The following is a 16,880-nucleotide window of genomic DNA, read 5'->3' on the forward strand; positions in this document are numbered from 1 at the left end:
AGTTTCTATCATTATCAGCCTGGCTGCATCCCATGCCACTGTCCCCACAGCAACTTAATATTCATGGTGTTATACTGAAGGAGCAATACCCTGAGAATTGCCTTAAACATATCTTCCATTGGAGTTGGTAATCAGGCTGAAAGCTGGGAAAAAGGGCTAATGCTACTTAAACTATGAAGGCTAATACAAACAAAATATTTGCTACCAGGGCCAGAAAGCAAGCCACTAAGTCCACAGAGCTCGCAAAGGGGGAAAACATAAATGCCTGAATTTTCCCGTCGGCGATTTGGGGGCAGGGCCCGCTCACCGACGGGAAAATGACACGGGATGACGTCGGAAGGAACCAAAATGACAGCTGGGGAATCCCTCCCCCCGCCATAATAGGGGACCCAGCACAGATCCTTGTGGTACGCCACTGGCTTCCAGTCATGAAAGCAACCTTCTGTCATCACCCTCTGTCTCCTACAACTAAGCCAATTTTGAATCCACCTTATCAAATTACCCTGTATCCCATGTGCATTTGCCTTCTTTATAAGTCTCCCATGTGGGACCTTGTCAAAGGCTTTGCTGAAATCCATGTAAACTACATCAACTGCACTACCCTCATCTACACACCTGGTCACCTCCTCAAAAAATTCAATCAAATTTGTTAGGCATGACCTCCCTCTGACAAAGCCATGCTGACTATCCCTGATCAAACCTTGCCTCTCCAAGTGGAGATAGATTGGAATGATTGAATTAATTAATCAGTAGTTTTTGAACATAACTGGTTGACATAAGTTCAGTAAGCCAGACTTAGGCATCATTAACTCCTTGACAAAACTGAGTGCCAAAGCCCAGATGGTACTTTGATGAGAAGTTAAAGTGAAGTGTTAAAGTTTCATCTGAGAGACCCTTGGTGAATACTTCTGTCAGGGTACTAATCCCAGGGTTCTTACAGCATTCCATAAAAAAGCATAAATAAACACTTCTAGAATTACATTTTGTCCAAAAAGAAAGAAGAAACGCAAATATAAACTAAAATAACGTGGCTCACTTAACCCTCCCCTGAAAGTCTCCTTCACCATTGGAAGAATTTTCCCCCCATTGGGGGAGAAGTGCAGGAGCGGGCGCGTGCAGGCGCGCCTCCAATCGGCGCCCCCAATTGGGGGCGCGCTGCCATTTTACATGGGCGGGCCAATTAAGACTATGCGCTCCTTATCCGGAGGGGGGGGGGTGGGATTCGCTCAGCTGGGAGTGCGCTATTTCACACATGCGCGCGAAAGAGCACACTCATCTCCCTGAGGCTAAGTGCTGCCTCAGGGAGATCGGCACCAAATTCAAAAATGGTCAACGCACAAAATTAATATTTCCCTGACGTCCCCTCATGTGACACTGTCACATGAGTTGGGACATGTCCATCACTTTCATTCAAACTTTTGTTAAATTTTTGAAAACCTATATGAAACCTCATCCCGCCCGTAGATGAGGTTTCATGCTTTTTCTGAAGCCGACCAGGGCTCCTGGCCTGCCCGCCAACCTTAAGGTTGGACGGGCAGGTCCATTAACTAGCTCAGTTACTTTTTAAATGGCCTCAGTTGGCCGTTGACAGTTCGGTGGGTGCACAGCTGATTCAGCTGCGTTCCCACCAACCTGAAAATTGAAATGCTGCGGGGTGACGTCAAGAGTTCCGCCCGATGTCATCCCACGTCGGCGAGCGGGCCCCGCCCCCCCGCTCACCGACCTCAATATGTTGGCCCATATCTCCCTACTTGCTGTATGACCTGGATGTGAGAATTAATTGCATGATTTCCTTTAACTGCACACAGCTATATGCAAACTTCAACAGAACCTATAACCATATGTTCATATAATGGCTTGGTGTTACTGAGCAATTGAGCACTCATGTAAAGTGGGAATATACACATTTAATCTCACATTCTATCAATTCCATATGTAAAAACAAAGTCTTGCACAAGCTGCCCCATCTCTAAGACAGAGGGGAAAAATGTATTGCAAGGGTTGTGTCCCCTGCCTTCTGGCACATACTCCAAAGGACTGGATGCATACTGTCAAACCTTCACTATGTCCACAAAGAGCTGAATCCCAGTGTACCCAAGGTTAAAATATAGGGATAAATGATAATAACAAGTAAAGTTGCAGGGGTGCAGCGGGACCAAGGAAATTGTCAGTCAAGATCATAATTAGAGAAGCTCATCGACCTGAAATTTTAACTCTGCTTCCCTCCACAGATAGTGCTTGACCTGCTGAGTATTTCCAGCATTTTCTGATTTTATTTCAGATTTCCAGCATCCACAACATTTTGCTTTTATCATAATTAGAGAAACTTCAGTGATCATTGAATTTTTAAAAAATTATTGAATTAATCAATAAATCATCAGAATTCCCTACAGAAATGCTGCATTTGGTATTCAGAATTGTGACAGTTTTTCTGAATACCTTCTTGACTCCTGATAAATAATAAGACCAAAAGATCATAAGACGTAGGAGCAGAAATATGCCATTCGGCCCATCAAATCTGTACCGCCATTCAATGAGATGATGGCTGATGTGATAATCCTCAACTCTGCCTTCTTGCCTTTTCCCCATAACCCTTGACTCCCTTACTGATTGAAAATCTGACTATGTCAGCCTTTAATACACTTAATGACACAGCCTCTACGGTAAAGAATTCCACAGATTCACTACCCTCTAAGAGAAGAAATTCCTCCTCATCTGTTTTAAATGGACGGCCCCTTATTCTGAGATTATGCCCTCTGGTCCTAGACTCTCCCACAAGGGGAAAATAACCTCTCAGCATCTACCCTGTCAAGCCCCATAAGAATCTTCCATGGGCAGAATTTTGCCCTTGATGGGCGGGCGGGCAGTCGATTGCCGCCACTGAAACAGGCCCCGCCGCTATTTTAAGTGGGTGGGCCAATTAAGGCCCACCCAGCAGGCCGCCCAATGGGAAGCGCTATGCGCTTCCTGTGCGGGGCGGGGGGGGGGGGGGGGGGGGCGGATTCCCCAACTGTCAGAGTGCGCTTTTTCACACATGCGCGCGAAAGAGCACACACCTCCCTGAGACTAAGTGCTGTCTCAGGGAGGTCACTGACAGTGTTTCAAACTTCAAAAATGGAATAATAAAAAAATTATTAATATGTCCCCCTCATGTGACAATGTCACACGAGATGGGACATGTTAATAAATATCACTAAAACTTTACTAAACTTTTTTTAAAACAGACATGAAACCTCATCCTGCCAGTGGATAAGGTTTCATGTTTTTTCAGAAGCCCGCTGGGGCTCCTGGCCTGCCCACCAGCCTTAAGGTTGGACGGCCATTGACAGGTCGGCAGGCGGACAGCTGATCGCGCTGTCCGCCCGCCTTCCTGAATATTTAAATGGGGCGGGATGACGTCGGGGGTTGCCCCCGACGTCATCCCGCGTCATTTTCATGTCGGTGAGTGGGCCCCGCCCCCAGCTCACTGATGGAAAAATTCTGCCCTATGTTTCAATAAAGTCACTTCTCAAACTCCAATGAGTACAGGCCCAACCTACTCAACCTCTCCTCAGAAGAAAATCTCACCATACCAGGGATCAACCTAGTGAACATGCTCTGGACTGCCTCCAACGCCAGTATATCTTTCCTTAGATAAGGGAACCAAAACTGTTCACAGTATTCTAGCTGTGTTCTAACTAATACCTTGTATAGTTTTAGCAAGACTTCACTCTTTTTATACTCCATTCCCTTTGAAATAAAGGCCAACATTCCATTTTCCTTCCCTATTACCTGCTGAACTTGTACACTAGCTTTTTGTGATTCATGCCTTCCTAGAATCCTTCATTCTCACTGGGATATATCTTTGTTGTGAGGCATGAACTATTTTCTTAAACATCTGCCATTGTTCATCAACCACCTTTTCTGCTAAACTCCTTTCCCAGTCCACTCCAGCTAACTCTGCCCTCATTCCTTTGTAGTTACCCTTATTTAAGTTTAGCACAGTAGTTTCCAACCCAAGTTCCTCACTCTCAAACTGAATGCTAAATTCTATCATGTTATGGTCACTGTTTCCTAGGGGTTCTTTTACTCTGAGATAATTTATTAAACCTGCCTCAATACACATTACCAGATCCAAAATAGCTTGATCCCTTGTTGGATCCACAACATATTGTTCTAGGAAACTGTCTCGAATACACTCTGAATTCTTGCTCGTGGCTACCTCCGCCTATTTGATTTTCCCAATCTACATGAAGATTAATGTACTGCCTTTTTACATGCCCTCATTATTTCCTGATTTATTCTCTGTCCTACAGTGTAGCTACTGTTAGGGAGCCTACAGACTACTCCCACCAGTGTCTTCTTTCCCTTGTTATTTCTTACCTCCACCCATATGGGTTCTACATCTTCCGATCCAAGATCATTTCTTGCTATCGTACTTAATCCATCTTGTACTAACAAAGCTACCCCACTATCCTTTCTTTCCTGCCTGTCCTTTTGAAAGGTCACATTCCCCTGAATATTTAGTTTCCAGCTTTGATGTCCTTGTAACCACATCTCCGTAAAGGCTACAAGGTCATACTCATTGACCTCTATTTGTGTCGTTAATTATTTTATTTTGTTCCGAATACTATGTGCATTTAAGTAAACAGCCATTAATTTTGCCTTTTAACCATTTTTTCCCCCTTTGATCCTATTTGCTGCTTTTTTTTAATGTTTGTACACTCTGTCCCTTCCTTTCACACTCTGGGTATCAATATCTAAATAGCTGCCCTGCAATGCTGCCATATCCTTTTGCTTTGCTAGCCTACTTTTGTCTCTCCAGAACCCTCCCTCACTTTATTTAGTTTAAAGCCCTCTCTACAGCCCTAGTTATTCGATTCGCCAGGACACTGGTCCCAGCACAGTTCAAGTGAAGCCCGTCACACCGGAACAATTCCTTTCTACCCCAGCACTGGTGCCAGTGCCCCATGAACTGAAACCCATTCCTCCCACATCAATCTTTGAGCTGCACATTTAACTCCTTGACTTTATTTACACTATGCTAGTTTGCCTGTGGCTCAGGTAGTAATCCCAAGATTAATACCTTGGAGGTTCTGCTTTTTAATTGAGCTCCTAACTGTTCAAATTCTTTCAGCAGAACCTCCTTTCTAGTCCTATCAATGTTGTTGGAACCAACGTGGACGACGACAACTGGATTCCTCCCCTCCCTCTCTAGCCCTGAGGAGATGTCCTTAACCCTGGCACCGGGCAGGCAACACAGCCTTCGGGACTCAAACTCACGGCTGCAGAGAACAGTATCTATCCCCCTAATTACACTGTCCCCTACCACTACTACGTTCCTATTTAACCCCCACATTTGAATGGCTCCCTGTACCACGGTGCTGTGGTCAGTTCTTTCATCCTCCCTGCAGTCCCTGCTCTTGTCCACACAGCTTGCAAGAACTTCAAAATTGTTGGACAGTTGCAGGGGCCAAGGCTCCTTGGACACTACCCACTGGGTCCCCATACCTGCTTCACCTGCAGTCACACCCTCCTGTCCCTGATCACAGACCAAATTTGAATTACCTAATCTGAGGGGTGTGACCACCTCCTGGAGCAAAGTATGCAGGGTGACTTTCCCCCTCCCTGACATGGCGCAATGTCTGCAGCTCAGACTCCAGCTCCTTAACTCAGATCAGAAGTTCCTCGAGCTACAAACACTTACTACAGATGTGATCACTCTGGATTACCTTGGTGTCCAGCAGCTCCCACATGCTGCAACAGCAACACATCACCTGTCCTGCCGTCGCTATCGTATTATATTTAATTACTTAATTAATTACTCTAGTATCCCTGCTCTTTACACCTGAAGAAGCCCCTGCTCTTTCCACTTTATTGTAATTTTTTTTTACACACCAGTATTGATAAGAGAGAAAAAAGACTAGCGACCTAAACACAAACTAAAGACCTTACTTTTACTTTAAAGACTAGAAATGCTCACCAATCCTACTCACCAAACAGCTGCTCTCCACACTCTTTAATGGTCTCTCACTCTCTCAATGTTAAAGGCCACACTGCTTCTTGCACTTCTTGCTGTTAATGGCCCCACTGCTCCTCTCGCACTCTCTCACTGTTAATGGCCCCGCTGCTTCTCTCGCTGTTAATTGGTAAATAATTGGTAACACCACTGCCCAGTGTGGAACTGGGACATGCTGACAGGGGACGGGGGAGCGGGGGGAAGTGATCTCAAATTCAGCCTCTAGCATGTAATACTATAATGGGACATTACATTTGGCCATGGCATGTCTGAAGTAAAGAGAATGCATATTGGCCAAGGTTTTAACTATTGATTGCTTTTCAATATTCCTGCTGAAGAATGCTTAAGTGCAATTATTGGATAAGGGTATCATTAGGGCCCAGAATTTGCAGGGTTTTTGACCACAAACTATTAGCATTTGTTGTCATTACCCCTCTGAATCTGAACATAATTTCAGGATATAGAGTAAGTGTAACTCTTTCGAGTACATTCACAGTTCTTGACTTTTTTTTTGTTCAAGTCCTGGAGTGGGACATGAACCCACAACCTTCTGACTCAAAGGTGAGGGTGCTATGAACTGAGCCACAGCTGACACCTCAAAGTTAGGAAGATGTAACTCTTTCGAGTACATTCACAGTTCTTGACTTTTTTTTTGTTCAAGTCCTGGAGTGGGACATGAACCCACAACCTTCTGACTCAAAGGTGAGGGTGCTATGAACTGAGCCACAGCTGACACCTCAATAGAGTAAGTGTAGATGAACAAGGAAATCCTGAAGTTGCAGCCTGCACTATGCAAAACCCCCCACCCCGTCCTCCACATGAGCCAGCAATCAGTGAAATCTATTGATCCAGTGATAACTTCTCCTTTACCATTCTCATATCACAGTTAGGAACCATTAAAAGTTAAGATGGCGATCTGAGTAATAACTAGCTGGACAACCCATCTGGTCATGAAAACAAAGAACAAAGAAAAGAACAAAGAAAAGTACAGCACAGGAACAGGCCCTTCGGCCCTCCAAGCCTGCGCCGATCATATTGCCCGTCAACTAAAACATTTTGCACTTCCGGGGTCCATATCCCTCTATTCCCATCCTATTCATGTATTTGTCAAGCTGCCTCTTAAACACCACTATCGTACCTGCTTCCACCACCTCCTCTGGCAGAGAATTCCAGACACTCACTACCCTCTGCATAAAAATCTTGTTCCGCACATCACCTTTATAGTTTTCTCCTCTCACCTTAAATCTATGTCCCCTAGCATTGACTCTTCCACCCTAGGAAAAGGCTTCTGACTATCTACTCTGTCCATGCCACTCATAATTTTGTAAACTTCTATCAAGTCGCCCCTCAATCTCCGTCGCTCTAGTGAGAACAATCCGAGTTTCTCCAACCTCTCCTCTTAGCTAATAACCTCCAGACCAGGCAGCATCCTGGTAAACCTCCTCTGCACCCTCTCCAATGCCTCCATATCCTTCTGGTAATGTGGTGGCCAGAATTGCATGCAATATTCCAAGCGTGGCCTAACCAAGGTTCTACACAGCTGCAGCATGACTTCCCAGCTTTTATACTCAATACCCCTGCCAATGAAGGCAAGCATGCCATATGCCTTCCTGACTACCTTATCCACCTGCGTTGCCATTTTCAGTGACCTGTGGACCTGTACACCCAGATCCCTCTGCCTGTCATGTGTAATTAATTTCTTTTGAAGTTTTTTCATGATATTTCATGTTCTACCTTCATCTCACGTGTATGTCCCAATCTTTATTACACTCAGGGTAAATTTTTTTTTAAAATTAAGTATTAGTGCTTTTCATTTTCTGTTTGGCTGTCTGTGAAATTTCTTGAATATGATGGCTTGATAACATTATTAAATCTTGGCGCTAGGATTCTCCATTAAAGAAAGTTCAAATCAACTGCACATTGACAGAGGTAAATTTCTTGCCACGGAGATCACAAGATCTCTCAACAAGGCTTGCTTCAAAGTCAGCAGTGAGTGCCCTTGCTTTGATGCTGACTGCTAAATCCAGGCCCAGGTGTTTTGCATTCCTGGTTGCATAACTGCTTGTTTAATTAACTTGAGAATGATTATCACCCGCAGAATCACACACACGCACCAGCAGGAGTTAGCAAGTTCAGCAGAGGACAGAAAAAGCAAAAATGTGGCCTTATATCTTATTCCATTGTATGAAATTAAGGTGATATTTAAATTAGAGGTGCAGGATACTAATGAGTTGAAAAAGAGAGACTTTTTCATGGTGTCGTATGTAAAACCTCAGTGTTATATTTGGATTTGGAATGTTTTTTTCCTTTACCTCTTCAGTTTTCCTCCACTCCGTGTTTGTAATTTTGTATTTTCTATAAAAGCAAAATAAACAAAGTAAGAAAATACCATAAGTTAAAAAATATCTCCAGTCTTTTCACTTTAAGCACCTTTGGATGTTTAAATGAATAAAAGGTGAAAACAGTTAAAAACTTAGTGGAGAAAATCTGGAAAATTCCACTACAGCCTCTTTAAGCTACTAAACCTCGATATTTTTTTATTCATTTATGGAATGTGGGTGTCGCTAGCATTTATTGCCCATTCCTAATTGCCCTCGAGAAGGTGGTGGTGAGCTGCTTTCTTGAACCGCTGCAGTTCATGTGGCATAGGTACACCCACAGTGTTGTTTGGAAGGGATTTCCAGGATTTTGACCCAGCAACAGTGAAGAAATGGCAATATATTTCCAAGTCAGAATGGTTTGTGGCTTGGAGGGGAACTTGCAGGTGGTGGTGTTCCCATGCATCTGCTGACCTTGTCCTTCTAGATGGTGGCGGTTGTGGGTTTGGAAGGTGCTGTGTAAGGAGCCTTGTGAGTCCCTACAATGCTTCTTGCAGATGGTACACACTGCTGCCGCTGTGCGTCTGTGGTGGAGGGAATAAACATTAGTGGATGGGGTGCCAATAAAATGGGGTGCTTTATCCTGGATGGTGTCAAGCTTCTTGAGTGTTGTTGGAGCTACACTCATCCAAACAAGTGGACAGCATTCCATCACACTCCTGATTTGGGCCTTGTGGATGGTGGACAAGCTTTGGGAAGTCAGGAGGTGAGTTACTCACCACAGGATTCTGAGCCTCTGACCTGCTCTTGTAGCCACAGTATTATGTGGCTTGTCCAGTTCAGTTTCTGGTCAATGGTAACCCCCTGGATGTCCCCCGACGTCATCCCGCCCCATTTAAATTTTCAGGAAGGCGGGGGCACAACAAAATCAGCTGCGGGCCCGCCGACCTGTCAATGGCCAATTGAGGCCATTGACAGGATTATTTAAACAATTAAAGGACCTGCCCATCCAACCTTAAGGTTGGCGGGCAGGCCAGAAGCCCCGGCGGCAAATAGAGAAAACATGAAACCTCATCCAGTGGCAGGATGAGGTTTCATGCAGGGTTTTAAAAATTTAAATAAAGCTATTGTGTAAATTATGAACATGTCCCATCTCATGTGACATTGTCACATGACAGTGACATGTTAGGGAATTTTTTTTTTCTATTTTTAACATTTTTCAAAGTGGAAGCGATCTCCCTGAGGCTGCACTTAGCCTCAGGGTGATGAGTGCTCTTTCGTGCGCATGCGCGAAAGAGCGCACTCTCACTTTTAAGGAATCCCCCTGGCCTGCACAGGGAGCGCATAGCATTTCCCGCCGGATGTCACGTTGGGCGGGCCTTTAATTGGCCCGCCCACATAAAATGGTGGTGCGGCCTGCTTGGCTGGCAGGGATCAGCTCCCCACCCACCGGAGATTGGGTCGGGTCCGTCCACCCAACAGGCAGAAAATTCTGCCCTGATCTTATGATGGAAGGAAGGTCATTGATGAAGCAGCTGAAGATGGTTGGGCCGAGGACACTACCCTGAGGAACTCCTGCAGTGATGTCCTGGGAACTGAGATGACTGACCTCCAATAACCACAACCATCTTCCTTTGGGATCGATATGATTCCAACTAGCAGAGAGTTTTCCCCCTTATTCCCATTGACTCCAGTTTTGCTAGGGCTCCTTGATGCCTCACTCAGTCAAACGCTGCCTTGATGTCAAAGGCAGTCACTCTCACCTCACCTCAGGAGTGCAGCTCTTTTGTCCTTATTTGAACCAAGGCTGTAATGAGGTCAGGAGCTGAGTGATACTGGCGGAACCCAAACTGAGCGTCAGTGAGCAGGTTATTGCTGAGCAAGTGCCACTTGATAGCACTGTTGATGACCCCTTCCATCACTTTCCTGATGATCGAGAGCAGACTAATGGGGCAGTAACTGGCCTGATTGGATTTGGTCTGCTTTTTGTATATAGGGCATACCTGGGCAATTTTCCACATAGCCGGGTAAATGCCAGTGTTGTAGCTGGACTGGAACTGCTTGGCTAGGGGTGCAACAAGTTCTGGAGCACAAGTCTTCAATACTATTGCTGGAATATTGTCAGGGCCCATAATCTTTGCAGTTTCCAGTGCCTTCAGCCATTTCTTGATATCACGTGGAGTGAATCGAATTGGCTGAAGACTGGCATCTGTGATGCTGGGGACCTCCGGAGGAGGCAGAGATGGATCATCCACTCGGTACTTTTGCCTAAATCTAAAAAGATAGGGCTGAAACATTTTAGGTCAGATCAACCCAGAATTATATTAGAACCTATCTTCTGTACTAAGAAATCTCCAACCCACCCAAAACAGGTCCAGTTCGTTCTTGAAGGGTTACAGCAGATAGGCATTCATCATACAAACCGATAAATTTCCAATTCCACCACACTCTCAGGAGGGGATAAATGGTCTAACATTCAAGCTAGTTCTGTCCTTACTTAGCTTGTAAACATAACACTAGTCCTATCTAACCTGTCCAACTGAAATAATTGGTTTACATGAGCACAATATAGTCCCTTCATTATTTTATAAACCTCGATCAAATAGCACAAATTGCACTTTTCTTATGTTTACAGGCTCATTTTTTCAATTCATTCATGGGATGTGGGTGTCACTGGCTGGGCCAGCATTTATTGCCCATACCTAGTTGTGCTTCTTCAGAGGGCATTTAAGAGTCAACCACATTGCTGTGGGTCTCGAGTCACATGCAGGCCAGACCAGGTAAGGACAGCAGATTTCCTTCCCTAATGGACATTAGTGAACCAGATGGGTTTTTACGACAATCGACAATGGCTTTGTGGTCATCATCAGACTTTTAATTCCAGATGTGGTGGGATTCAAACCCAGGTTCCCAGAGAATTACCCTGGGTCTCTGGAATACCAGTTCAGTGAAAACCATTATGCCATCATCTCCGTGTAGCCATGGTTGTTTGGACTGGGAATTAATCTTGTGGACCTGTACTGAAACCCTACCCAAAGTCACAGTATCTCCACTATGAGACCAAAAATTCCACAAATGCTCACGATACCTTTAGGCTTTTTTTTAAAAAACCTGTAAATCAAATCTCTAATGTCCAAAATAAGAGTTTAAACAAGATTTTAAAAATACATACTTCACAACAACATGAAAGCACTTATCCATTAAATTGTCTTCATTAATGTTTATAAAATTAAGACCTCAGTCTCTTGCAAAAACATAGGCTTAAATTTGATATTTTGCCCATTTTGCTGTGATTTAGTTGAATGTAGATTGTACAGTCCAAACTCGTGTAGAGAAGCTAATTTCCTCAGATGCAGCAGTACTAGTAAGTTATACCAATGGATCAGTTTTCTTTAATATCACATACTTTCTACTCAGAATTCTGAAAAACAGGATGACTTTTTAAAGCTTTGAGATAATAGTTGTATTATATATATTTTTTAAAAAGGTGTGTGTGACTGGAAGGGAAAATGAATGTTCCGATACACACCTGTTACAGCTTTTATTTAGTGTAATAAACGTCAGCAAGTGCATTAAATTGAATAAGGAGTGAGATAAATGAGCCATGGTGAGAGGCTGTGAAAACATAGGGTGGCGCGGAAGATTGAGAAAGAGAGCATCTAAAGGGAGGGAGATATTTTACGTTTCTGTTCGTTATATTTTCAATATAAAAAGACAGTTGAATTTTGAAGCCAATTAAGATTTACAGATGGTTTGCTGATAGTTGGAGAAGTTAACTGTTAATTCCTTGCACTTGTAAGACAGCTCCTAATTGCTAAGACCTATGATACAAAGAGAGATACAAACACATACAAATAAGCAACAATTTTGCATAAATACCAAACACCATACCTTTCTGTAGAATTTTGACTTTGCAGTGCAGAATGAATTAACTATCCCTATATGCAGTTGCATTTCAACAAATTGTGACCATGTATAACTTACCATCATCAGCTGATTTTTTAGTTAATTTTGGATACCGTTGAAATTTGACATAATAGTAGCTTTCATATTCCATTAGGATGGTTTCCAGGTCAATATTATCACAAACTTCAAAACGTCGTAATCCTAGACTAGTTTCTTGTTCCAGTGTATTTGCCGTATCTATATAACTATTCAATTACAGAGAGAGTACAGAAAGGTAAAGTAAATGCCGTTTGACTGTATAATTCAAACATTGATAAAACAGACACTATCCAAAGAAAATTTAGAAAAGCAAAAATAAAACGCTTAAAAATACACAAGATTATTCCATCTGCTGAGGGGACTATTTCCATTATTCAGATTCTCATTTTTGACCTTATTCCACATTTAGAAGAAATATATTTAAATGTTTTCATAAAGAAAACTTCTTTGTCTAAACGTGTGATACATATAAATGAGATGTAAAGTGATTAAATGCTAATGGACATTGAAGTTGTTCCTCCAATGACTGTGAACAATTATGCAAAGTGATAGTCCATTCTGGTAATCAATAAACATGTCATGGCCATTGTTGGGAGGCCTCTAGTGCCAGGCTATTAGTTGGGGTTGTCTGGTACAGGTGCAAATACAGTTAAATAAAAACTCCCTGACAACAATGTTTTCAAAAAAAGAGAGCTACTAAAGCAAACTTTTGACAGTCTGAGTTAGACTGCAGGAAGGTAGTTGAAAGTGATTAGTCGAGCAAGGTGAACCAATCATATTAGGAAGCAGGACTTACTTATTTTTTTTTATTATTATGCAGCTAAACTGTTCTGATTTAATTAAGTGGATCCAATTAATTGTGTGTTCACTTGCTGTGGAAGCAAGTTATACCTGGCCTTGTATTAACAAGAGTTTCCCGGGTCACCCATAAAAAAAAAAGATTGCAGCGAAAGACATGGGGCGTGTGCAAAAGGCAAGAGTACCTGATTTGGATCATAAAGCAGTCCTATTATTACACCTCCGGGCTATGCTGTTGCAGATTTAATGGACTGTAGACACAAACCACTGAAAGTAAAATACTCAGGAAACTTGCAGGAGTGACCAGCCTCAAGACAGCATATCTAAGTCAAGACGATGATTACTTGCGTTCATGTAGTAAAGTATCTCAAGGCACTTCATAGGAACATTACCAAACAAACATTGACACCAAGCCACACAGATATTAGGACCGGTTACCAAAAATTTAGGTAGAGTTAAGGAGAGTATGAAAGGAGGGGAGAGGTTTAGGTTACAGAGATTGGGAAGGGGCAAGACCCGATAGATTTGAAAACAAGAATGAGAACTTTAAAATCGTGGCATTGATGGACCAGGGCCAATGTGGGTCAGTGAGCACAGGGTGGATGAACTGGACCTGATATGAGTTAAGATACTGACAGTAGTGTTTTGGATGAGCTCAAGTTTATGGATGGTGGGAGGTCAGCCAGGACACCATTCTAACAGTCGAGTCTAGAGTGAATAACAGCATAGAATCGGGTCAGAGAAGGGCAGGGCTACAGAAGTAGACATCTGTGTTCTTGGTGACAGAGGATATGCGGTTGTAAGCTCAGCTCAGGATCAAATAGGATGGCAAGGTTGCAAACAGTTTAGCTGAATCAGACAGTGGCTAGGGTTAGAGATGGAGTCGGTAGCTAAGGAACGAAGTTTGTGGTGGAGACCAAAGACACTGGCTAAAGACAAAAACCCAAACTTGTATCAAAGATATTCTTGGAATTACAGACAGCAAGATAAGACACAGAAACAAAAATGAATGAACATGGCAACCAGACCAATTGATCTGCAGAAAAAATGAAGCCTGCAGTCAGCAGATAGTAGTCTTAAGAATTTACTTATCTCCTGCAGAGAAGCATACAAGAGGAAAAACAAAAATACCTCGAAAAACTCAGCAGGTCTGACAGCATCTGCGGAGAGGAACACAGTTAACGTTTCGAGTCCATGTGACTCTTCAACAGAACTAAGGAAAAATAGAAAAGAGGTGAAATATAAGCTGATTTAAGGAGGGGTGGGACAGGTAGAGCTGGATAGAGGGCCAGTGATAGGTGGAGATAACCAAAAGATGTCATAGACAAAAGGACAAAGAGGTGTTGAAGCTGGTGATATCTAAGGAATGTGATAATAAAGGTACAGATAGCCCTAGTGGAGGTGGGGTGGGGGAAGGGATCGAATAGGCTGAAAGATAAACAATGGATGGAAATACATTTAAAAATAATGGAAAGAGGCATTTGCACTCACCCTTCTTCAGTTAAGTGATGCAGAATTAGAATCAATAGGTTCTTGCGCCGAGCTTCTGATCGAATTTCATCCTGTAAATAAGAAACAGAGGTATTAATAGCATTTCAATAGCATTGTTAATATATTAGCAAATTTATTACACATCCAGTGAATTAGCATTTATTATAAAACATTTTGGGAATCAAAAATCTACAGACTGATCTCAGCACGGACTCCTGAAGAGGTGCTGGATCAACAGGAGGGGCACTTATTTTGATGAGCTCAACGAGAACTGATGTTAGGGACACATCTATAGTGCTTGCTTTGCCATGCAGCTGGAAAAAGTTTGCTTTAGTAGCTCTTTTTTTGAAAACATAGTTGTCACGGAGTTTTTACTTAACTGTATTTGCACAAGAGAAGGCCAGACAACCCCTACTAATAGCTTGGCACTAGTGGCCTCCCAACAATGGCCGTGACGTGTTTACTGATTACCAGAATGGACTATAACTTTGCTTATTTATTCACAGACATTGGAGGAACAACTTCAATGTCCATTAGCATTTAATCACTTTACATCTCATTGCATCTACACTTTTAGAAAAAGAAGTTTGCTTTATAACAACATTTAAATGTATCTCTTTTCTAAATGTGGAACAAGGTCGAAATTGAGAATTTGAATCATGGAAATTGAAGGGGTTGAGGGGTGTGGAACTCCTATACTATCTCAACTTTGGTCAACAGGATTGATCCAGTTTTTATTATAAATAAATATTACATTTTAAGGCTCCAAGTTCACCTTGCCTGAGGCCATCACTGGCTAGGCCAGCCTTTATTGCCTATGCTTAATTGCCCTGGAAAAGGTGGTGGTGAGCCGCCTTCCTGAACCACCACAGTCCATGTGGTGTAGGTACACCCACAGTGCTGTTAGGGAGGGAGTTCCAGGATTTTGATCCAGTGACAGTGAAGGAACGGTGATATATTTCCAAGTCAGGATGGTGGCCTGCAGGAGAACCTCCAGGTGGTGGTGTTCCATGTATCTGCTGCCCTGGTCCTTCTAGATGGTAGTGGTTGTGGGTTTGGAAGGTGCTATCTAAGGAGCCTTGGTGAGTTCCTGCAGTTCATCTTGTAGATGGTACACACTGCTGCTACTATTACATGATCTGTAAGGTATGATTCCATGAGTGTGACAATGTCAGGCTGTTTCTTGCCTCATCTGTGAGGCAGCTCTCCCAATTTTGGCACAATCCCACAGGTGTTAGTCAGGAGGACTTTGCAGGGGCAACAAGGCTGGGTTTGCTGTTGTTGTTTCCGGTGCCTAGGTCAATGTTGGGTCATCCGTCTGGTTTCATCCCTTTTTATTGCCTTCGTAGCAGTTGGATACAACTGAGTGACTTGCTAGGCCATTTAAGAGTCAATCGCATCACTGCGGATCTGGAGTCACATGTAGACCAGATCAGGTGAGGTCAGCAAATTTCCTTCCCTAAAAGACGTTAGTGAACCAGGTGGGTTTTTAACGACAATCGACAACGATTCATGGCCATCATTAGACTTTTAATTCCACATTTTTATTGAATTCAAATTCTACCATCTGCTGTGGTGGGATCTGAACCCAGGTCCCCAGAGCATTACCCCCTGGGTCTCTGGATTATCTGTCCAGTGACAATACCACTATGTACCGCCTCCTGAACAGTGGGAAACCTTTAAAGAAAATGTTCAACAAAATTACATACTATCAAAAAACAAAAACTCAAAGAAACCCCCTGTCCATGGTTCACTCAAAAAGTCAAGGATAGTACTAAATTTAAAAAAAAGGCGGATTATGTTGCAAAGAATAGTAGCAAGTCTGAGAATTGGGACTGTTTTAGAAACCAGCAAAGAGCCACCAAAAAGCCGATTAAAAAGTGAAAAAATTGAATATGAGAGTAAACTAGCCATAAATATCAAAATAGATTGTAAGAGCTTTTATAAGTATATAAAAACAGAGTAGCTGAAGAAAACATTGATCTCTTAGAAGCAGAGATAGGAGAAATTATGAGAAAACTGCAGAGGCATCAAACAAATATTTTGTGTCTGTCTTCCTAACAGAAGACAAGAGTTGCATATCAGAAATATAGAGTACCTAAGGGCTAAAAAGATGGAGGAAATTAAGGTAATAAGCAAAGTAAAAGTATTGGAGCAACATAAGGGCCTAAAATCTGACAAATCCCCAGGACCCAATGGCCTACACCCAAGGGTCCTAAAACAAGAAGTTGCAGGTGATTTACCAAAATTCCTTAGACCTTGAATTTTAGTAAAGGCGGAAGGGCTCTGTGCCTTTGCCAAAATGGTGCCAGAGTTCTGATTGCAGAAGT

General features: G+C 42.8%; 1 protein-coding gene across 2 annotated transcripts in view; it reads right to left on the reverse strand.

Annotated features, from left to right (window-relative positions):
• katnal2 (katanin p60 subunit A-like 2) overlaps positions 1-16,880 on the reverse strand; it is a 91,616-nt gene that overhangs the window by 64,652 nt on the left and 10,084 nt on the right. For both annotated transcript variants that reach the window (XM_078552851.1, XM_078552845.1), the window contains exons 2-4: positions 14,551-14,621; positions 12,301-12,467; positions 8,311-8,353 (exon numbers count right to left, since the gene is read on the reverse strand). In XM_078552851.1, coding sequence (XP_078408977.1) covers positions 8,311-8,353; positions 12,301-12,467; positions 14,551-14,621 — 281 coding nt within the window. The remainder of the gene's footprint in view (positions 1-8,310; positions 8,354-12,300; positions 12,468-14,550; positions 14,622-16,880) is intronic.

Source organism: Cetorhinus maximus, chromosome 1, assembly GCF_964194155.1.
Source record: "Cetorhinus maximus chromosome 1, sCetMax3.hap1.1, whole genome shotgun sequence".
Lineage (NCBI taxonomy): Eukaryota > Metazoa > Chordata > Chondrichthyes > Lamniformes > Cetorhinidae > Cetorhinus > Cetorhinus maximus.